General features: G+C 34.9%; 2 protein-coding genes across 8 annotated transcripts in view; one reads left to right on the top strand and one right to left on the bottom strand.

Moving 5' to 3' along the window:
* The window catches only part of LOC131986392 (inactive serine/threonine-protein kinase TEX14-like), a 60,777-nt gene extending 53,907 nt beyond the window's left edge, over window positions 1–6,870 (bottom strand). For 4 of the 5 annotated variants that reach the window (XM_059351315.1, XM_059351318.1, XM_059351317.1 and 1 more), the window contains exons 1-3: window positions 6,610–6,870; window positions 1,668–1,849; window positions 194–308 (exon numbers count right to left, since the gene is read on the bottom strand). In XM_059351315.1, coding sequence (XP_059207298.1) covers window positions 194–308; window positions 1,668–1,794 — 242 coding nt within the window. In that variant the 5' untranslated portion in view covers window positions 1,795–1,849; window positions 6,610–6,870. The remainder of the gene's footprint in view (window positions 1–193; window positions 309–1,667; window positions 1,850–6,609) is intronic. The other variant, XM_059351316.1, reaches the window with a different exon arrangement.
* Window positions 6,871–18,873: 12,003 nt separating this feature from the next.
* Window positions 18,874–23,430, top strand: part of hlcs (holocarboxylase synthetase (biotin-(proprionyl-CoA-carboxylase (ATP-hydrolysing)) ligase)) — a 74,105-nt gene continuing 69,548 nt past the window's right edge. Inside the window, exons 1-2 of one of the 3 annotated variants that reach the window (XM_059351052.1) lie at window positions 18,874–19,340; window positions 20,498–20,638. In XM_059351052.1, coding sequence (XP_059207035.1) covers window positions 19,065–19,340; window positions 20,498–20,638 — 417 coding nt within the window. In that variant the 5' untranslated portion in view covers window positions 18,874–19,064. The remainder of the gene's footprint in view (window positions 19,341–20,497; window positions 20,639–23,430) is intronic. The other 2 variants (XM_059351054.1, XM_059351053.1) reach the window with 2 other exon arrangements.

The raw sequence follows: 23,430 nt of genomic DNA, 5'->3' as shown, positions 1-23,430 counted from the left end.
ATGAATAAAGGAAAACATAAAAATTAGGATGTATGATGATCAAAAACAAACTAATTGAGGAAAACCTGGAATACTGAATGATGAAAATAATTTATTGCAAAGACATAGAACATAAAAACTCTGTCGGGTCACTTTAGACCCATGCTGTGCATCAAAGGGTTAAGTATCCTTAGAATGGTTGGTCCAGACTTACTGGTTGGGGTCAGCTCCATAATGCAGGAGCAGCTCCGTCACCTTCACATGTCCCAACAGAGCAGCACAGAAGAGTGGCGTCTGACCCAGGTGATTCACACAGTTCACATCAACACCTAGAACAAATCACAACACACTGAGTGCATGCTTTTGTTTTTGTTTTTTAAATGCAAGAGTATAATACATGTGTACGTTCAACTAGGGCTGCACGATTATGGCCAAAATGATAATCCTGATTATTTTGATCGGTATTGTAATCACAATATTAATCACAACTATTCATCATGTTAGGAAAAACATCTGTATTTTTATTGCACTACTTTTAAACAAACAATAGGAACAGTTTTAGTGTGTGCACAGAGTGTCTGGTGCTTGTTGTAAACAAACAGATTGCTAAGTGAACACCTCCTGCAGCAGCAGCACATACACACTGGACTGCTACTGTGATGACCCCCTCCCCCTCTGTGTGTTGTGGCATGTTGTATTTGTCTTCCTTTGTAGGAGGAGCCACAGGTCAGGCCACTCCTCCAGTCTGCAGAGACTGGAGGAGGCTGGAGAAGCACACCTGAATCCAGTCTCAATCACTGAGGCTACATAGAGGAGCTGAGACCTCAGCTCTCTCTCTCTCCTCCACAGCCACCACCTTGGTTTGTTGTAGTTGGTTTGGTCTAGTTTAGTTGGTTTTGTTTAGTTTGTTAGTTACTTTCAGCTTGTACACCTGCATTTCACCACATTGCATGCACACACCTCACCACTGATATTCTGACTCACATAATTAAGTTTCTTTGTGTTTTCAATTAATCAAATAAACATTTTCTTATTACTTGAATACATGTGTGGTCTCCCTTGTTTTGTCATGATCTATGACAAGAACTAACTGTTAGCCTCTGCAGCTGGGAGAGACTGCTGCAGGAGGACTGTGCTGCTTCGACATGGAGAATTATGAAGACTCGTTCTTACTCTTCTTAACGAGCCTCCGGCCAGGCTCAATAGGAAGAGTAAGAAAGAGTCTCCAAAAGTCTCCAATAACACCAGAAAAAGTCGCTGGATTTGTCGCCAGTCACTTTTTTGAAAAACAGTCCTAAGGGGGTCTGAAAAGTCACTAAATATAGCAACAAAGTTGCTAAGTTGGCAACACTGCTTCGCCGGCTTTTACAAATGGCGCGTGTTGTTGTGGCGTCGAGTACTACGTGACATCCTGCTTAGCGTTCTATCCAATCAGCAACCAGGCTTTTTTCAGGGGAGAAAAACAGCCCCGCCCCCTGGTGGTTGGTGGACTACTGGTGTAGAAAGAGCTTGATTAGATATGCAGGAGAGCCGCATTTTAAAATGGAAATATCGCAGACGATCAGGTTAATTTAATTGTGTAATCGTGAGCACGATTAAAATTCGATTAATTGTCCAGCCCTACTTTCAACCTGGATGTATAACTGATAGAATTACAATATAATACTGGCACTATTACAGTAACTTACCCTTATTCAGCAGTTTTCCCAACTTAGTCAGATTTCTCTCCAAAGTGTATTTGTGCAGTTGAGCGTGTACACCTCCAGTGGTAACAACACCCATATGTACAGGACAGGGGAACGGCAGCGCAGTCATCCTGTTTCATCTGCTCCACTAGCAGTCAGCAGAGGGCGCTGTCACTAGACTTGAACTACAGATATTTAAATGTAAGTTCAGTGGAGTAAAGTAACTAAATACCTCTTGTGCCTCCTTCTATATACTTATTTGACAGCTATACTGCCCTACAAAGTCCGGCTGCAGTAACTACATTATTGGTCGAATTTGAGTTATAACTAAAAATGAACTCCATAATGTCTGTTTTATCTTGTGAAAAAGTTTAAGATTTCAATTTTGCTTAATTTCAGAGAAATACTCAAAACTAAAGCAGACCACAGTAAGTTCACTTTGACTGTGATACAGTATAGCCATGTATTTCTTCATTGTGTTGAATAGTGAAGACAAGAATAATAGAAATTATAAGTTTATTTGATATGGAAATTATTATCTAGATAGTGATGAAGTAAAGTGAGATAAAATTATATTATGACTAAAATATAACATGAATCTATAATAAGCCTATAATAAGTTTTTGTTGTTGTCATACACTTAAATACATTTATAACAAAATCAAATTTAAAATGTTTATTTACTGAAAACAAAATATAAAAGCTGAAAGACGACAACATTGTAATTACTGTATTACTATTACAACCTTTTACAGCAAAACCAGAGTGCATTAACTACATTTTGGGGTCAAAGGACAAATAAATTATCATGATTTTTTTTAGCATAAAAATGTCATCAATACATGTAGAAATAAGTGTCATATCACTTATCTACCTATAACACATTTGGCTTGCCAGTAAACAACGTTAAAAAAAAGTTTAACCTAACTCAAACTTCTCAGTTTAACCGTTTGTGTACTTTATAGGGCAGAATAATTACTTGTTGCAGGATATAACCACAACCTCAACAAGCTAAATGCTGATTAATGCTAAAATGCATTCAACATATTAATACACATAAAGCATATAATGTATATGGTATGTATATGGTAATATATCATACTATCATAACAAAGCACATCATATTCAAAACTAAGTATAAGTAAAATATAAGCTAAGTATTCACATTAAGCGGGTGATTGTCATGAAGCTGAGCTATGTCTGTGAAGATTATAAGGACATACTTTATTAAACTAAATATATTTCAATTTAATATGAACGAACGAGAATGAGTATATTTAAGTTCTTGCCAAAGAAAAAAAAATGTTTTTTTAATTTAAAAATGTGTTACGGTAATGAATTTTGCTCACAGTGTCTCTAAAAATGTCAGAAAATACCTTACATTTTTAAAAATAGATTATAAATTCATATTTAACAGTGACTTTAGATTGTATATGTTATAAAGGGTCAAAGAAAATATGTATTCAGTGCTCTTGGATTTTTGCTATGAGCTGTACCATGTTCATGAGAATCACCCAAGCACTAGTACATTTTAATATTAACTAATTAAATGCAGAACTTTCCCTTGTAATTATTTTTTCTCTTTTTATTTGTGGTATTACTATTTTTCCTTAGCAAGCAGTTGATATATTCCATCAGGATTTACGTGACTAAAGTTAACCCAGCTTCTGCTACCACTGCTTTAGTTCAGAGGGAAAAAATGTGATCCTGTCTGTTGGTAACATAGTGAGGCAGCTTAGCTAGAAATGATAGAAGGATTGTGCATTTTATGATAAAAGTCTCAAATTTGGTAAACTTGTAGCCAAAGACAAATAGAAGAAAATTAGATATGCAGGCACGAAGAATTTTCAAGATGGTCACCAGCGACCGCCTGTTTTGAGATTAAATTTGACATTAACAATAGATAAAAGGTGATAGAAACGTGAAATTTGATACAATTAGAGCCACCAAAATGGGGAACATATAGTTCAAGACTTTTCAATATGGTGGCCATTTTTCAAAATGACCACAAAAAAACACAGAAAACACAAAATAACTAAAAAAGACACAACAAAAGACACAGATTGACCAAAAAAAGACACAAAATGACCAAAAAAAAAAAGACACAAAATGACCCAAAAAAGACCCAAAAAGACACAAAATGACTAAAAAAGACACAAAAAGACACAAAATGACAAAAAAAGACACAAAATGAACAAAAAAAGACACAAAGCAACACAAAATGGACAAAAAAAGACACAAAGCAACACAAAATGACCAAAAAGACACAAAATGAACAAAAAAGACACAAAAGACCACACAATGACTAAGAAAAGACACAAAATGACCAAAAAAAGACACAAAAGACACAAAATGACCAAAAAGACACAAAATGACAAAAAAAGACAAAAAAAGACAAAAAATGACCAAAAAAGACACAAAATGAACAAAAAAAGACACAAAGCGACACAAAATGAACAAAAAAGACACAAAGCGACACAAAATGACTAAAAAACGACACAAAAGACACAAAGCGACACAAAATGGCTAAAAAAAGACACAAAAGACACAAAAAGACACAAAATGACCAAAAAAAGACACAAAATGAACAAAAAAGACACAAAGTAACACAAAATGACTAAAAAAGACACAACAAAAGACACAGATTGACCAAAAAAAGACACAAAATGACCAAAAAAAGACACAAAAAGACACAAAATGACAAAAAAGACACTAAATGAACAAAAAAAGACACAAAGCGACACAAAATGAACAAAAAAAGACACAAAAGACCACACAATGACTAAGAAAAGACACAAAATGACCAAAAAAAGACACAAAAGACACAAAATGACCAAAAAGACACAAAATGACCAAAAAAGACACAAAATAACCAAAAAAGACACAAAATGACAAAAAGACACAAATTGAACAAAAAAAAAGACACAAAGCGACACAAAATGACTAAAAAAAGACACAAAATGACCACAAAAGACACAAAATGACCAAAAAAAAGACACAAAATTACCCAAAATTACCCACAATTGCCCACAAAATGACAAAAGAGGACACAAAATTAACAAAAAAAGACACAACAAAAGACACAAAATGACCAAAAAAGACATAAGACACAAAATGACCAAAAAAGACACAAAATGACCAAAAAAGACACAAAAAGACACAAAATGACAAAAAAGACACAAAATGACCAAAAAAAGACACAAAAGACCACACAATGACTAAGAAAAGACACAAAATGACACAAAATGACCAAAAAAAAGACACAAAATGAACAAAAAAGACACAAAATGACTAAAAAAGACACAAAATGACACAAAATGACAAAAAGACACAAAATGAACAAAAAAAGACACAAAGCGACACAAAATGGACAAAAAAAGACACAAAGCGACACAAAATGACCAAAAAGACACAAAATGAACAAAAAACACACAAAAGACCACACAATGACTAAGAAAAGACACAAAATGACACAAAATGACCAAAAAGACACAAAATGACCACAAAATGACCACAAAAGACACAAAATGACCAAAAAAAGACACAAAAGACCACACAATGACTGAGAAGACACAAAATGACACAAAATGACCAAAAAAAGACACAAAATGACCAAAAAAAGACACAAAAGACCACACAATGACTGAGAAGACACAAAATGACACAAAATGACCAAAAAAAGACACAAAATGACACAAAAAAAGAAACAAAATGACCAAAAAAAGACACAACAAAAGACACAACAAAAGACACAGATTGACCAAAAAAAGACACAAAATGACCAAAAAAAGACATAAAATGACCAAAAAAGACATAAGACACAAAATGACCAAAAAAGACACAAAATGAACAAAAAAGACACAAAATGAACAAAAAAGACACAAAATGACAAAAAAGACACAAAATGACCACAAAAGACACAAAATGACCAAAAAAAGACACAAAAGACCACACAATGACTGAGAAGACACAAAATGACCAAAAAAAGACACAAAATGACACAAAATGTCAAAAAAAGACACAAAATGAACAAAAAAAGACACAACAAAAGACACAGATTGACCAAAAAAAAGACACAAAATGACAAATAAAGACACCAAATTAACAAAAAAAGACACAAAGCGACACAAAATGAACAAAGACACAAAATGAACAAATAAAGACACAAAAGACACAAAGACACAAAATGACCAAAAAGACACAAAATGACCAAAAAAGACACAAAATGACAAAAAAGACACAAAATGAACAAAAAAAGACACAAAGCGACACAAAATGACTAAAAAAAAGACACAAAATGACCACAAAAGACACAAAATGACCAAAACGACACAAAATCACCCAAAAAAAGACACAAAAAGACACAAAATGACTAAAAAAAAAGACACAAAATGATCAAAAAAAGACACAAAATGACCAAAAAAGACACAAAATGAACAAAAAAGACACAAAGCAACACAAAATGACTAAAAAAAAGACACAAAATGACCACAAAAGACACAAAATGACCAAAAAAAGACACAAAATGACCACAAAAAAAAGACAAATTTTGATCTATATGTCTTTGGCTACAAACATACAAAATTTGACGCTTTTACCATAAAATGCACAATCCTTCTGGTTATCTGCCCCACGAACAGCCCTAACAACATGTATAACGTTAATAGCCTATACAATTCTACTGAACATAGGTTTTCTAGTATTATCTCAAATTACATTTCACTGGGTTTCTGGATACATTCAACTTTAAAGATAAAAACAAGTCCAAACGAAAATTACTAAATTAGCAAAACTGCTAATATGCTAGGTTAGCTAACTTAATATTCATAGCTTTATCATTAGCTTCTGAAAAAAAAACACCGGCACAAATATGAATAATTCCTAACAATACTCAAAGTATTATGCACCAATATGAGATATGTTGAGCTGTAAAATCAAGACTTACAAACAGTTGTTTAGCTTCTTTTAGCAGCAACAGTTTGATCAGTAATGACACCCTGACTGAGGTCTGTAGAGCCGTCAATTGCCAGCCAGTCTCTTCCAGCCAATCAGAGGCTGACTGACCGTTTATTAACGCCCGTTTTGTTTTCAACCCTTTAAAAGACTGAGTCAAAGGAGTGCTTTAGGATTAACTCTATGGAGATTTGGACTGCGGTCAAATGAGCCTCGTTCGTCTTCGCCGAGTCAAGCCAGCCGCACAAACATTTTAACTGCGCCCGTACTATGGAGTTTACGGCGAATGCTCCGAGTCCACTGAGAAAGCTAGCGCTTGTTTAGAACCAAGTGAGATGACTTCCGGTTTTCAAAATAAGACGATAGAGGCAATCAATCAACCAAATTCGTGTGTGTGTGTGTGTGTGTGTGTGTGTGTGTGTGTGTGTGTGTGTGTGTGTGACCAAAAAAGACACAAAATGAACAAAAAAAGACACAAAGCGACACAAAATGAACAAAAAAGACACAAAGCGACACAAAATGACTAAAAAACGACACAAAAGACACAAAGCGACACAAAATGACTAAAAAAAGACACAAAAGACACAAAAAGACACAAAATGACCAAAAAAAGACACAAAATGAACAAAAAAGACACAAAGTAACACAAAATGACTAAAAAAGACACAACAAAAGACACAGATTGACCAAAAAAAGACACAAAATGACCAAAAAAAGACACAAAAAGACACAAAATGACAAAAAAGACACTAAATGAACAAAAAAAGACACAAAGCGACACAAAATGAACAAAAAAAGACACAAAAGACCACACAATGACTAAGAAAAGACACAAAATGACCAAAAAAAGACACAAAAGACACAAAATGACCAAAAAGACACAAAATGACCAAAAAAGACACAAAATAACCAAAAAAGACACAAAATGACAAAAAGACACAAATTGAACAAAAAAAAAGACACAAAGCGACACAAAATGACTAAAAAAAGACACAAAATGACCACAAAAGACACAAAATGACCAAAAAAAAGACACAAAATTACCCAAAATTACCCACAATTGCCCACAAAATGACAAAAGAGGACACAAAATTAACAAAAAAAGACACAACAAAAGACACAAAATGACCAAAAAAGACATAAGACACAAAATGACCAAAAAAGACACAAAATGACCAAAAAAGACACAAAAAGACACAAAATGACAAAAAAGACACAAAATGACCAAAAAAAGACACAAAAGACCACACAATGACTAAGAAAAGACACAAAATGACACAAAATGACCAAAAAAAAGACACAAAATGAACAAAAAAGACGCAAAATGACTAAAAAAGACACAAAATGACACAAAATGACAAAAAGACACAAAATGAACAAAAAAAGACACAAAGCGACACAAAATGGACAAAAAAAGACACAAAGCGACACAAAATGACCAAAAAGACACAAAATGAACAAAAAACACACAAAAGACCACACAATGACTAAGAAAAGACACAAAATGACACAAAATGACCAAAAAGACACAAAATGACCACAAAATGACCACAAAAGACACAAAATGACCAAAAAAAGACACAAAAGACCACACAATGACTGAGAAGACACAAAATGACACAAAATGACCAAAAAAAGACACAAAATGACCAAAAAAAGACACAAAAGACCACACAATGACTGAGAAGACACAAAATGACACAAAATGACCAAAAAAAGACACAAAATGACACAAAAAAAGAAACAAAATGACCAAAAAAAGACACAACAAAAGACACAACAAAAGACACAGATTGACCAAAAAAAGACACAAAATGACCAAAAAAAGACATAAAATGACCAAAAAAGACATAAGACACAAAATGACCAAAAAAGACACAAAATGAACAAAAAAGACACAAAATGAACAAAAAAGACACAAAATGACAAAAAAGACACAAAATGACCACAAAAGACACAAAATGACCAAAAAAAGACACAAAAGACCACACAATGACTGAGAAGACACAAAATGACCAAAAAAAGACACAAAATGACACAAAATGTCAGAAAAAGACACAAAATGAACAAAAAAAGACACAACAAAAGACACAGATTGACCAAAAAAAAGACACAAAATGACAAATAAAGACACCAAATTAACAAAAAAAGACACAAAGCGACACAAAATGAACAAAGACACAAAATGAACAAATAAAGACACAAAAGACACAAAGACACAAAATGACCAAAAAGACACAAAATGACCAAAAAAGACACAAAATGACAAAAAAGACACAAAATGAACAAAAAAAGACACAAAGCGACACAAAATGACTAAAAAAAAGACACAAAATGACCACAAAAGACACAAAATGACCAAAACGACACAAAATCACCCAAAAAAAGACACAAAAAGACACAAAATGACTAAAAAAAAAGACACAAAATGATCAAAAAAAGACACAAAATGACCAAAAAAGACACAAAATGAACAAAAAAGACACAAAGCAACACAAAATGACTAAAAAAAAGACACAAAATGACCACAAAAGACACAAAATGACCAAAAAAAGACACAAAATGACCACAAAAAAAAGACAAATTTTGATCTATATGTCTTTGGCTACAAACATACAAAATTTGACGCTTTTACCATAAAATGCACAATCCTTCTGGTTATCTGCCCCACGAACAGCCCTAACAACATGTATAACGTTAATAGCCTATACAATTCTACTGAACATAGGTTTTCTAGTATTATCTCAAATTACATTTCACTGGGTTTCTGGATACATTCAACTTTAAAGATAAAAACAAGTCCAAACGAAAATTACTAAATTAGCAAAACTGCTAATATGCTAGGTTAGCTAACTTAATATTCATAGCTTTATCATTAGCTTCTGAAAAAAAAACACCGGCACAAATATGAATAATTCCTAACAATACTCAAAGTATTATGCACCAATATGAGATATGTTGAGCTGTAAAATCAAGACTTACAAACAGTTGTTTAGCTTCTTTTAGCAGCAACAGTTTGATCAGTAATGACACCCTGACTGAGGTCTGTAGAGCCGTCAATTGCCAGCCAGTCTCTTCCAGCCAATCAGAGGCTGACTGACCGTTTATTAACGCCCGTTTTGTTTTCAACCCTTTAAAAGACTGAGTCAAAGGAGTGCTTTAGGATTAACTCTATGGAGATTTGGACTGCGGTCAAATGAGCCTCGTTCGTCTTCGCCGAGTCAAGCCAGCCGCACAAACATTTTAACTGCGCCCGTACTATGGAGTTTACGGCGAATGCTCCGAGTCCACTGAGAAAGCTAGCGCTTGTTTAGAACCAAGTGAGATGACTTCCGGTTTTCAAAATAAGACGATAGAGGCAATCAATCAACCAAATTCGTGTGTGTGTGTGTGTGTGTGTGTGTGTGTGTGTGTGTGTGTGTGTGTGTGTGTGTGTGTATGTGTCCGATTAAGGTCGAATATTCCATATTTACTGGACTGTAATCTAACTTTGGTCCATAAGTTCAGACAATGGTTGGTACAGTTGACTTCAGGATCACCCTGACTACTCCATCACTCATTATCAAACATTTTTACTGTATCATTTTGCAGAAATTAAGCCTCAAAGTTGCATTTTTATCTTTTTTTTTTAAACAGGAAAAAAGGCCTTATACTTCATTTTTACTGTATAATAACGACACTTTGGTCCATAAGTTCAGACTATGGTTGGTACAGTTGACTTCTGGACCATCCTGGCTACTTCCTCAGTCATTATCAAAAAAATTTACTGTATTATTTTGGAGAAATGAAGCCTCAAAGTTGCATTTTTATCTTTTTTAAACAGGGAAAAGGCCTTTAACTCAATTTTTACTGTACAATAACGACACTTTGGTCCATAAGTTCAGACAATGGTTGGTACAGTTGACTTCTGGACCATCCTGGCTACTTCCTCAGTCATTATAAAACATTTTTACTGTACTATTTTGGAAACATTAAGCCTCAAAGTTGTCTTTTTGGTTTGTTTTGCACTGGAAAAGCACTCATACTCCATATTTACTGTACAATAACGACACTTTGGTCCATAAGTTCAGACTATGGTTGGTACAGTTGACTTCTGGACCATCCTGGCTACTTCCTCAGTCATTATCAAAAATATTTACTGTATTATTTTGGAGAAATGAAGCCTCAAAGTTGCATTTTTATCTTTTTTAAACAGGAAAAAAGGCCTTATACTTCATTTTTACTGTACAATAACGACACTTTGGTCCATATATTCAGACAGTGGTTGGTACAGTTGACTTCTGGACCATCCTGGCTAGTTCCTCAGTTATTATCAAACATTTTTACTGTATCGTTTTGCAGAAATTAAGCCTCAAAGTTGCATTTTTATTTTTATTTTTTAAACAGGAAAAAAGGCCCTTTACTCAATTTTTACTGTACAATAACGACACTTTCGTCCATAAGTTCAGACAATGGTTGGTACAGTTGACTTCAGGACCATGCTGGCTACTTCCTCAGTCATTATCAAACATCTTTACTGTATCATTTTGGAAAAATTAAGCCTCAAAGTTGTATCTTATAATTATTTTGGCACCAACAAAGGTCTACTACATACACTAACAGCACTTTAATTTTGAGGCTTAATTTCTCCAAAATAATGCAGTAAAAATCTTTGATAATGACTGAGGAAGTAGCCAGGATGGTCCTGAAGTCAACTGTACCAACCATAGTCTGAACTTATGGACCAAAGTGTCGTTATTGTACAGTAAAAATTGAGTATAAGGCCTTTTTTCCTGTTTAAAAAAAGATAAAAATGCAACTTTGAGGCTTCATTTCTCCAGAATAATACAGTAAAATTTTTTGATAATGACTGAGGAAGTAGCCAGGATGGTCCAGAAGTCAACTGTACCAACCATAGTCTGAACTTATGGACCAAAGTGTCGTTATTGTACAGTAAAAATTGAGTATGAGTGCTTTTCCGGTGCAAAACAAACCAAAAAAGGACAACTTTGAGGCTTAATGTTTCCAATATAATACAGTAAAAAATTTTGATAATGACTGAGGAACTAGCCAGGATGGTCCAGAAGTCAACTGTACCAACCATAGTCTGAACTTGTGGACCAAAGTATCGTTATTGTACAGTAAATATGGAGTATAAGGCCTTTTTTCTGTTTAAAAATTATAAATGTCTCCAAAATAATACAGTACAAAATCTTTGACAATGACTGAGGAAGTAGCCAGGTAGCCATCATTGTCAGAACTCATGGAGCAAAGAAATATTACAGTCCAGTAAAAATGGGATATTAGACCTTTTTCGGTGTAAAAAAAACAAACACACACACGCACACACACAACACAAACGATTGATTGATTGCCTCCATCGTCTTATTTTGAAAACCGGAAGTCATCTCACTTGGTTCTAAACAAGCGCTAGCTTTCTCAGTGGACTCGGAGCATTCGCCGTAAGCTCCATGTTACGGGCGCAGTTAAAATGTTTGTGCGGCTGGCTTGACTTCACGAAGACGAACGACGGCTATTTTGGTCAGGGTGGGTCCGGGTACTATAGTATAATTCCTTTTTCTGTCCAAACGAAAATACGAAAAAAGGAAAACAGTGCCCCCTTTTCCTTTTTTCGTTTTAAACCAAAAACGAAAAAACGGATTTTGCTATCAGCATCAAAAAACGAAATAACCAAACAACCTAAATGAAATAACGGCCGTTATTTGTTTTTTGCAAATTCATTTTTCCTTTTTTCGTTTCTCATTTATTGATATGACGTCGGACACATCGAAAGCGGAAAAATAAAAGTCCCGTCAAAATAAAAGTCCCGTATCAATAAGTACTTATTATAGAGCATAAAAATTAAAAATAAAGTATCATCATACACTAGTATAGGCTACTGTTCTCTGAACCATGCATGGTTCACATTTATTAACATAATTATTATTGATTATTAATTATAATTATAACTAATGCCAGTAACGACATAAATGAAAGCTATCGCTATGAAAGAGTTTTTTTTTTTTCAAGATAAATGAAGTAGGACATTAAAAGATTCCCTTTGATTAGCACACTCAGAACATTGTCATATCATTTAATTACAGCCATAGGCGGCGGGTGAGCCTGACGTTTGGGAAGCCTATACAGTCTATGATCTGACCACATGTTATACAGCCCGGTCGCCGGTGCTGATCGCTTCTGAAGTACTTTTATGTTGTTTATCTTATCACCATGGCAACGCGTTGTCACCGGCAACTTGTCAGCATAGTGACGAACGGGCAGCAGCTGCAGCGACAACCTCACACACATTATGAAAATAATAATTATTAAAAATGAGAATTTGTGAAGTACGGAAGCGTATTCCTGCCACCCTTATAAAAAAATATCCTCCATTTATCTCGTTATAACGAGATACTATCACGTTATTTCGAGATAATGATCTCGTTATAACGAGATACTATCACGTTATTTCGAGATAATGACAGTTTCTCGTTATAACGAGATACTATCATTATCTCGTTATAACGAGAAACTATCATTATCTCGAAATAACGTGATAGTATCTCGTTATAACGAGAAACTTTTATTATCTCGTTATAACGAGAAACTGTCATTATCTCGAAATAACGTGATAGTATCTCGTTATAACGAGATAAATGGAGGATATATTTTTTTTATAAGGGTGGCAGCAATACGCTTCCGTAGTGAAGTTATCGCTTCAGTGCTGATGTTTAGCCACAGGGTAGCGCTGTTATTACATGGTGATGAGATAAACAACATAAAAGTACTTCAGAAGCGATCAGCAACACCAGCGACTACCCGGCGCTGTGTATAACATGTGGTCAGATAGCCTTCCCAAACGTCAGGCTCACCCGCCGGCATTAGTTATGATTATAATTAATAATCAATAATAATTATGTTAATAAATGTGAACCGTGCATGGTTCAGAGAACAGTAGCCTATACTAGTGTATGATGATACTTTCCCCCTCTTTTTTATGCTTGATAATAAGTACTTATTAACACGGGACTTTTATTTTGACGGGGGATTTTTCCGCTTCCGATGTGTCCGACGTCATATCAATAAATGAGAAAAAGGAATTATACTATAGTACCCGGACCGTAAAAGGATCACTATGAATGACATGAACAATGTCACTTAGTCCGCAGACTGGGCGCAGTTTGCACAGAGGCAGCAGACTCTTTCTTTTTTTCCCTCCTTTATTTGCGATGAACCTTTGTTACATAATACAATGAGGGAAAGCTGAGTGCTGGGTTTGGACTTGTGGGCGGGTCGGTCTTCCCTTTCTTAGTTGCCCAACTTTTTTCAATATCTGATTGAAGCTGTTGCCTTACTTGGGAAATTAATTAACTTAGTCTCTCCCTCAAATTTTCCCTAACTAAACCTTTACAGTGCAAGTGACCTGGTTTTCCTAGTGTGGATCTTTTGTTTTTCTTATATGTAGAATATGCCATAGAAGCCTGGTGTTTTTGTTGGGCACTCATCCTAAGAGAGGTGTGTGAGTGCTTTGTTTTTAACTTCAAGATGAGGGGGTTTATCAATTGTTGCCTGATGTTTTTGTATTTTATATTGGGTAACTGCAGGAAATTTAGAAATAAAGGCCCTAATTATGATGAGGCGAAATACTAAAGCTATTAAGAGTTTTTTGAATAATTTACATAACTTCTTATGTCTTTATCAGTGGTTTCATTAAACACCAGAGGCTTGCGTGACAACTTAAAACGCAAAGCCCTGTTCTTATTTGTCAAACAACAAAAGTCTGATTTCTGCTTCTTACAAGAATCACACTCAACCGTAAATGATACTAAATTCTGGAAAAGTCAATGGGGAAAGGACTTATGGTTCTCGCATGGATCAGAAAGATCAGCAGGAGTAACCTCCCTGAAAAACAAATTTGAAGGAACTATATTACACTCCGAGAATGACTCAAATGGTAGATTTCTTATACTAATTATAAAGCTTGATGACAAAATAGTTCTTTTGGCCAACATATATGGGTATAATACCAAAACTGATAATGACTCCCTATTTGACACCTTGGGATCACGTTTTATAGCCTGGTTAGATAAATACCCAAACATAGTGTTTGTTGTTGGTGGAGATTTCAATGTCACAGTAGACGACTCTGTAGACAGATGGCCCCCAAAGAATAGAGCAAACTCCCTCTCCAATGTCATTTTATTTATGCAGAAATTTCAATTAGTAGATATTTGGAGAAAAAAGAACCCAAATAATAAATCCTATACATGGGCTAATAAAACTGGTACCTGCAGGTCACGAATCGACTACTGGTTCATTTCAAGTAGTTTAGATGTAAACAATATCCATGTTAATATTTTGACTACACCGCTCACAGATCATAAAACTATAAATATTCAAATTAACTTCAAACCTAATGCCAGCACGCATCGAAATTCATATTGGAAACTCAACAACTCAGTCTTAAAACATAAAGTTGTTACAGAAAAAATTCACTTTCTAACAAAATGTTATTGACAGAAGGCGCTGAATGACAATTGTTTGCAAAAAAAATGGGAATTACTGAAATTTGAAATAGCAAAATACCTAAGACAGTATGGATCATTGTTGGCTAAACTAAGAAAAGAGGAAGAAACAAAAGTAATTACCAAAATCGCCACTCTTACTCAATGTATGCCTGAAGATTTAACAGAGGATGACAGACAAGAACTATTTGAGCAGCAGCTCAAGCTAGATGAAATATACAGAGTTAAAGCAGAAGGTGCTTATGTGAGATCCGGAAAGCAATGGCTGGAAGAAGGGGAGCAAAACACAGCATATTTTTTTAGACTGGAAAAGTCACGCAGCAGAACGAATTGCATTCAAAAACTTAATATAGATGGAGCTGTCACAGATGATCCACAAAAGATATCCAACCACTGTTTAATGTTTTATAGGAACCTGTATAAATCACAATATGATGAAAATGCAACAAAATATTTTCTTGGACATCTTTCTCATTTAAAATCTATAAGTCTTGAGCAAAGAGTCCTCTGTTACAAGCAAGTAACCTTAGAAGAAGTCAGATCGGCAATTCAGCATCTAAAGTTAAATAAATCCCCTGGAACTGATGGCTTGATATCTGAATTTTACATAACCTTTTCCGATAAGCTTGCCCCCTTCCCCCATGGTGTAATCACCGAAAGCATCCATAAGCAGACTCTTCCTCCCACTCTGAATCAAGGACTTTTAACACTTATCCCTAAACCCAATAAGGATCCACTCTGCATTGATAACTGGAGACCAATCTGTCTCCTAAATAGTGATTATAAAATCTTAGCTGGAATCTTTGCCAAAAGACTTAAAGTAGTTCTGGACAACATTATTGATGAAACACAAACAGGTTTTATGAAGGACAGACATATATCTAATAACATAAGACTTGTTCTGGACCTCATTGATTATGCTGAATACTGCCCTGATGACAGCTTTATTTTATTTTTGGATTTTCGCAAAGCGTTCGATACCATTGAACACAAATTTATGTTCCAGGCTTTACAGAAATTCGGTTTTGGTAAGTACTTTTGTTCTGCAATTGAAACTATATATATGAAAGTGAATTGCTCAATTAAACTGCATACAGGTACCTCTCCATGTTTTAATTTAAATCATGGAATTAGACAGGGCTGCCCTGTGTCACCATATTTATTTTTGTTATGTGCCCAACTGCTCTCTGACTTTATCAAGCAGAGCCCCATCAAAGGGATATCTATAGCAGACAGGGAAATTGTCTGCTTATTCCTAAAAAATGCCTCACAAATTTCAAGTGCTGTTAACCAAATTTCAGTTTTTTCCAGAGCATCCGGCCTTCACCTGAATCTCAGTAAGTGTGAACTTCTCCCACTCAAAAACTGCAATAGTACATCCATCTCCAACATACCTGTTAAGGAATCTGTCACATATTTGGGAATCATCATCAACAAAAACACAAGCAACAGGTGCTCCTTGAACTTTAACCACATCATAGAAAAAACACAAAAAAAATTCAACTCCTGGCTACAGAGAGATCTGTCCCTTCAGGGCAGAATCCTGTTATCTAAAGCAGAGGGCTTATCCCGACTCACGTATACAGCAATATCTCTGGATGTCAACAAACAAACCACTGTGGCTATTGACAAAATTCTATATAACTTTGTGTGGAAAAATAAAATTCATTATATAAAAAAATCAACGTTAATGAACTCCTATGAAAACGGAGGTTTTAATTTTCTTGATTTTTCCACCCTGTACAATACATTTAGAATCAACTGGATCAGGCAATTTATTAATAACCCAACATCAATCTGGAACTTCATTCCCAACTATATATTTTCCAAAATCGGTGGCCTTAAATTTTTGTTGCTCTGCTCCTACAACATTGAAAAACTCCCCACAAAACTAGCCAACTTTCATAAACAGATACTTCTTTCCTGGTCTTTGGTTTATAAACATAACTTCACCCCACATAGATATTACATTTGGAATAACAGGGACATACTATACAAACATAAATCACTTTTTATAGAGAACTGGTTCAATCATAACATAAATTTAGTCAGTCAGCTTTTTAGTCCGAACGGCACACTGTTATCCTACACAGAATTTTTAAATAAATATACATTTCCTATTCCTCCAAAAGAATATGCAATAGTATTTGATGCAATACCCTCGGGTGTAAGTATGTTGTTCAAAAGTGTCATAGTATCTGAAATTGAGCTGTTACCTCTGGAGCCTGTGCTGACAGAAGTCGGTCGAATCTGCTTTTCAGTGAAAAAGAACAATAACCATAATATACGTGCACTATACCAAAAAGAAATCATCAGTACCCCAAATGCGGTATCATACTGGAACAATACATTCACAAATCTGGTCTGGAAAAACATATGGTCTCTACCTGCCAAATACTTCATCACAAATAAAATCAAAGAAATTTCCCTCAAACTCATCCACCGAATCTATCCCTCCAATCTATTTATGCAAAGATATAAAAAAGACATCAGCGAATTCTGCTCCTTCTGCAAACAGGCTCCAGAAGATCTTCACCACCTCTTCTGGTCATGTCCCCACCTGCAGACATTTTGGAAAAATGTTACCACATTCATCCGTCAACATATTGACAAAAACTTTCTTTTGGAATATCAAAATGTATTGTTTGGTTTCTTTTCAGTCCCATTCCCCCAAGTAGACCAATATTTTATAATTAATTTAATATTATTTTTAGCCAAAGCTCATATCCATAACCGGAAATTCACTAATCAAATACCATGTACTTACCGCCTTGAAAGGGAAATCAAACAATACATTAAGACAATTACTCAATCCGAAAACAAGAAAGCCATAAAGACTCGAGAATTATTTTGCCTGTTTCCGTGTTTTTGAAGTGATTTTGTGTTGTGCTGGCCTACTAGAAACGTACCTTGTCTTCCTGCACTCTATGATTTCACACAAATATTAATTGTAATTGTGTTACTCCCCCATGTAACCCCCCTCACTCTTTATTTTGCTATATATATGTTACTGCAATACATATCAATAAAAAAAAAGTACAAAAAAAAGGAAAAAAAGAATATGAATAATATTATTAATAATAATAACAATAATACAAATAAATACATAATAAATTAAATAAATAATTAAATAAAAATAACAAAAAAGTACCAAAAAAATCGCTTCTTTAATTTTCATTTTATTTATTTATTATTGGGAATATGCGGTTTTTGGTTTCTTTTAATACCCAGTAAAGAATGTGTTTGATAATTAAAAATAATAATAATAATTGATCGATTAAAAACCTTATTTTGTTGTCCGTCACTCTGATTTGTAATGTAAGTAGAGGTGCATCTCAATGAATTAGAATATGATGGAAAAGTCCAAGTCAAACAGCCCCAACCAAGTCTTGAGTGCATATACATGGACATACTTTTCAGAGGCCAACATTTCCATATTAAACATACTTTTTAAAATTGGTCTTTTGGAATATTAATTTTTTTTTGAGACACTGAATGTTAGGTCTTCGTGAAATGTAGGCTAAGCCATAATCATTATAATTAGATCATTTAAATAAAATAAATGAATACATGAAATGTTTAGTTCTGCGTGTGATGGATCTATGTAACGTGTAATTTCCACTTTTTTGGTTCAATTGCTGACATGAATAAACTTTTCTATGATAAAAAAAATAAAAATAAAAAATAAAAAAAATATAATGACTATAATAGCATTCATTTTAAGTCCGCCATTTTGTCTGCTGCCATTGTTGTTCTTCTTACTCCCGCATAGGTGGCGGAAATGCGCCATAACGTTTGTTACAACTACAGCCATTTAACTGAAAGAGGAAAAGTGGAAGGCAGCAGTTAGCTTGACAGCTAAGTTGGACAGCAATGGATCCTCTGCTGTGAACAAGGTCAATGTACATGGAGAGAAGAACGGTCACCATGGCGCATTTGGTGTATGCTGGTTAACATGTTAATAACGCTGTGCTACGTCTATCTGTGGGTGCGCTTTCACAAGTGCTACTCTGTGCTGATTCGCAACAGCCTGACCAGACTGAACAGCAGCAGCTTCAGCTTCACAGTGTGCTCCAGCTCGGCCTCAGCACCAGACACAGCACCGCCGAGTCCGGCTGGACGCCACGGAGCCGCCCGCCGGCAGCCCGGTCCGCCTCCAGTCGAGGACAACGTCTTCCTCCAGCTGGGAGACAAGGCTGTCTATGTGACCGAGCCTCAGGTTGGAGCTAGCCTTTAAATGACATGATATCTGGGCCTGTCACAGCCTTGTTTACATCTCTCTATTAGCTCCAGAGCTACTTCTGTCTGCAGGAAGCACTCACATATTCTACTTCAGTAACAATAGCAATACAAACACAGTGCAGTCAAAACTTTACTCAAGTCAAATTACAAAAGTATGGGCATTAATATGCGTAAACTCCTCAACGTTGTTGGTAAAGAAAATTGAATGAAAAGGCAAACAAACCAGCATTGTTTTGGTCAGTGGTGAAATGTAACTAATACATTTACTCAAGTACTGTACTTAAGTACAATTTTGAGTTACTTTTACTTTACTTGAGTATTTCCACATTTGTAACATTTTACTTCTAATTCACTACATTTTAAGTGCAAATATTGTACTTCTTGTCCACTACATTTAGCTGACAGCTTTAGTTACTTCTCAGGTCAAGATTTATCATAAAAACATGATAAATGTAATGTGATTATGCATGTTTATAAATCAAACCACATAAAGTGTATGAAATAGTTAAAATGAGCACTACATAGACAGCAGTAAAATGCTGCTTACATAAATGCACCATAATAATAACAACCCAATAATGTATTTAGAATATATAAAACAATCTGAGTGGGTCCATTCTGCATACTGAGTACTATTACTTTTGATACTTGAAGTACATTTGTAAGTTTTTAATGCAAGACTTTTACTCGGTAGAGTCATTTCAAAGTGTGGTATTACTACTTTTTCTGAAGTAAGATATCTGAATACTTCTTCCACCACTGGTTTTGTTGGTATTGTAAAAACACGGCTTTCTATATCTGACATTAGTCATTAGATTTACATCAGGGGTGTACACTCCTGATTTTGAGACTCATCCTGGACATGTGAGACTTGTCTGACTTGAGACTTCACTTCTTAAAGACTTAATTTGATGTGAGACTTCAGCGCAAAAACAGAAATCATTCTTCTTATATCAACATGGCTGCAGCCCAGATGTCATGTGCCTACTCTAACCCTGCTTCTACACTTGATGTCATTCTGCACCTTTGGTCAAAGCATTTGAGGACTCCTGTCACTAACTACTAATCAATGTTGTAACAGTCTTGTAGTTTGTTTGGAGTTATTATTTTCTGGTCTGTCTGTACTGTCCCCAGGCATGTGATGACCTCAGCAAATGGACCGTGCTGTTGGGGTCCTCTCTGGTTTGTGGTCCACGAATAGAGAATATTTCATTCATCATAGAAGCTGCAGGACACAGAGTGGGCTACCATTCTCCTCACACATCGAATAAGAAAGTAGGCACCACACATTGCTTAACTAGTGATAGTAATACAGTAGAGGTGAGGGAAAAAAATCGATTCAGCATAGTATCGGCATATTTTGCGTGCCGATATTATATTGTTTCATGGCCGCCAAGTATCGATCTTTAGTGTTTTTCTTCTGACTCAATTTTAGGAATATACTGGAGATACTGGTATCATATGAAACTAAGGAATCTATAGGCACCAAGTTTGTCAGGATATGTTGTCGAAGTTAGCCTTTTTTATGTTTCATTCAAAAAAAATTGAGGAAAGTTTGATAAAATGCTGCAGTTGTTGTCATCTATACATGTTTGATATCAGTTCAGTTCAGTTTGACTGGATACTTTGTTGGTCAGCCTGTGGCTTTTGACTCTCATAGTGGAGAAATAAAAAGACTAAAGTGAGATGAATACACTGAGAATTTTCTCTTATTTCCCAAAACAATTCTTAATTGAATTTAATTTTGTGGACACAAAATGCAGTTAAACAGTTAAATCGCAATACTCACCATATCGTTAAAAAAATGAATAAAAACACAATTATATTGTATCGGGATTCAAGTATTGGGATAAAATCGTATTGTGGGGCCTCTGGGGATTTCACACCTCTATGATACAGATACATTTGGTACTGGTTTTCCCAACACCCAGCTTCATTATCCCCTAATCCTATGAGATTAAAGTTCATATTTATGCTTTTTTTGAAATTATAAATTGTCATTTTTGTTTACCTCAACTTTCTAAATGCAAGCTTGTATATGTGTTACATTTATTGTACATTTATTTCTATGTAAAAAAAACAAATGATGGGAAGAAAAGGCATATGTACCTGGACATAGAATTGTCATATTATAGTCAGAGTGAAACACTTTGTAAGATCCAAAAGGCTGACAGATTGAATAGCAGGACATTTAAAAAAAAGTAGCGCCCCCCCCAGTTTGGTCACTGTCTTCAAAGTATTTCTAAATCCATAGTTATACTAGAGGTGTGAATCAGCAGAGGGGTGATTCTCACGAACATGGTAAAGCTCATAGCTAAAGTCCAAGAGCATTGAATACATATTTATAACATATACAATCTAAAGTCACTGTTTAATATGAATTTATAATCCATTTGAATTTGAAATTTGAAATGAACCATTGACCAAACAAATGTAGTTCTAAATTTAACCCACTTCACTTTTAACCTAAATTAACATACAGCTTTTAGACATGTCATGTACTTTTCAGACAATTATTGTACTTATTTTAAATTAAATCAAGCATTATTTTTTATAGCCGATTTCACTGTAGATTTTAACACTCATGTTTAACAAAAATACTTATGTTTCATTCGTCATTAAATGTTTTACTTTGTATTTTAATAAACAAAATACGCTATATTTTAACCAAATTAAAAGTTATAAATAACATGGCTTTAAGCAATACTTAAAAATACAATTATTTGAGGTAAATAAGGTAATCAAAATATGCACAATGTTGTAATTACGCACCGGGGCATCAACTATGTTGGGGTATCTGTTTAAAGATACCAATTGCCTTCATCAAGGATCACCAAAAATGTTGGGAATTAAGGATGGCTCTTTTATGAATAAATGATGACCTTGCACAGGGCGTCAAATATATTAATAAAAGGGCGTTATCATAAATGCTATCCCTTCCATAAGGATACCACATATGCAGAATGAACCTGAGCAGCACTTGTGTGGATCTCACGGTTCAAAAGTGTGGTTGGATGGCTATAAGAATTATTAATAATTATCATAAACAATTATTAATTATAAGAAATTATATGACTTGATTTACTCTAAGTCAGCTCGTAAAAAGGGGCACCACTCGGTAAACAGAGAAAATATAGCCAATTCACCTAAATCAGTCTCATAAAGTTATTAAATTATCAATTTGGAACACTGATTATTAATTATGAATATAATTATAATCAAATTACCATATTAATATTTAATAGTGGTTGAAGGAATCGTGAATTCTTGACACAGCAGAGGCCAGCATATCATTCATAATATACAACATTAAATAGACAGCATTCGTAATCAAAAGATATTTATTCTAAACAAGTAAAGCAAATAAAAGCACACATCTATAAAATAGAGAATACATTACAAAAGAGAAGGAAACGTGTGTGTGTGTGTGTGTGTGTGAGGGGGTTTACCACTCCTCACACAATGAGCTGTGTTCAGCTCCAGTTAATTTAATCAGTGTGTGAGCAGGTCAAAGGTTAGTATAGTTAGTTGCAGTAAGACTGACTGTCTGTATAAAGCAAGATTAACATACAACTTTGACCATAACACGAATGTCACATAAATATACTTAAAACACATATAAACCAAATCATTAATCATAGGTCAAATCCTTGTTGCTAAAGTCCTTGCTGATTTCTTATCTAAGCCCAGTTACATTACTCATGAGTCCGGTGAAAAAGGGGGGGGAGCCTTTTCAGTAGAAGAGTGGAAGAAGGAAGTTGAGTCAAGTTGCTGGTTGCTGGTTGTCCTTTTTGTTGAATTAGAGCTTTCTCTGACAGATGCAATGAACTTTGTGTTCATTAATGCAGCCTTGGTGTGTAGAGAAGGTCAGAGTTGCCGTTGGTTCAGAATTCCTTATGGAAAGGAGATTCTTGAAGCTTGAAGTTTCAGAAGAGAAGAGGTCTCACCTCAGCAGGACTCTGCGGGGGTGAGGGGGTAGGGCTGGTGGATCCAGTCCAGGCCTCTGGATCCCCTCCTGAAGGAGATCCTTCCAAGCAGGAACGGTGGAGAGAGAGCAGCGATGGAGA

Source organism: Centropristis striata, chromosome 15, assembly GCF_030273125.1.
Source record: "Centropristis striata isolate RG_2023a ecotype Rhode Island chromosome 15, C.striata_1.0, whole genome shotgun sequence".
NCBI classification, from domain to species: Eukaryota; Metazoa; Chordata; class Actinopteri; order Perciformes; family Serranidae; genus Centropristis; species Centropristis striata.
This window is presented reverse-complemented; position numbering and strand designations above follow the sequence as displayed.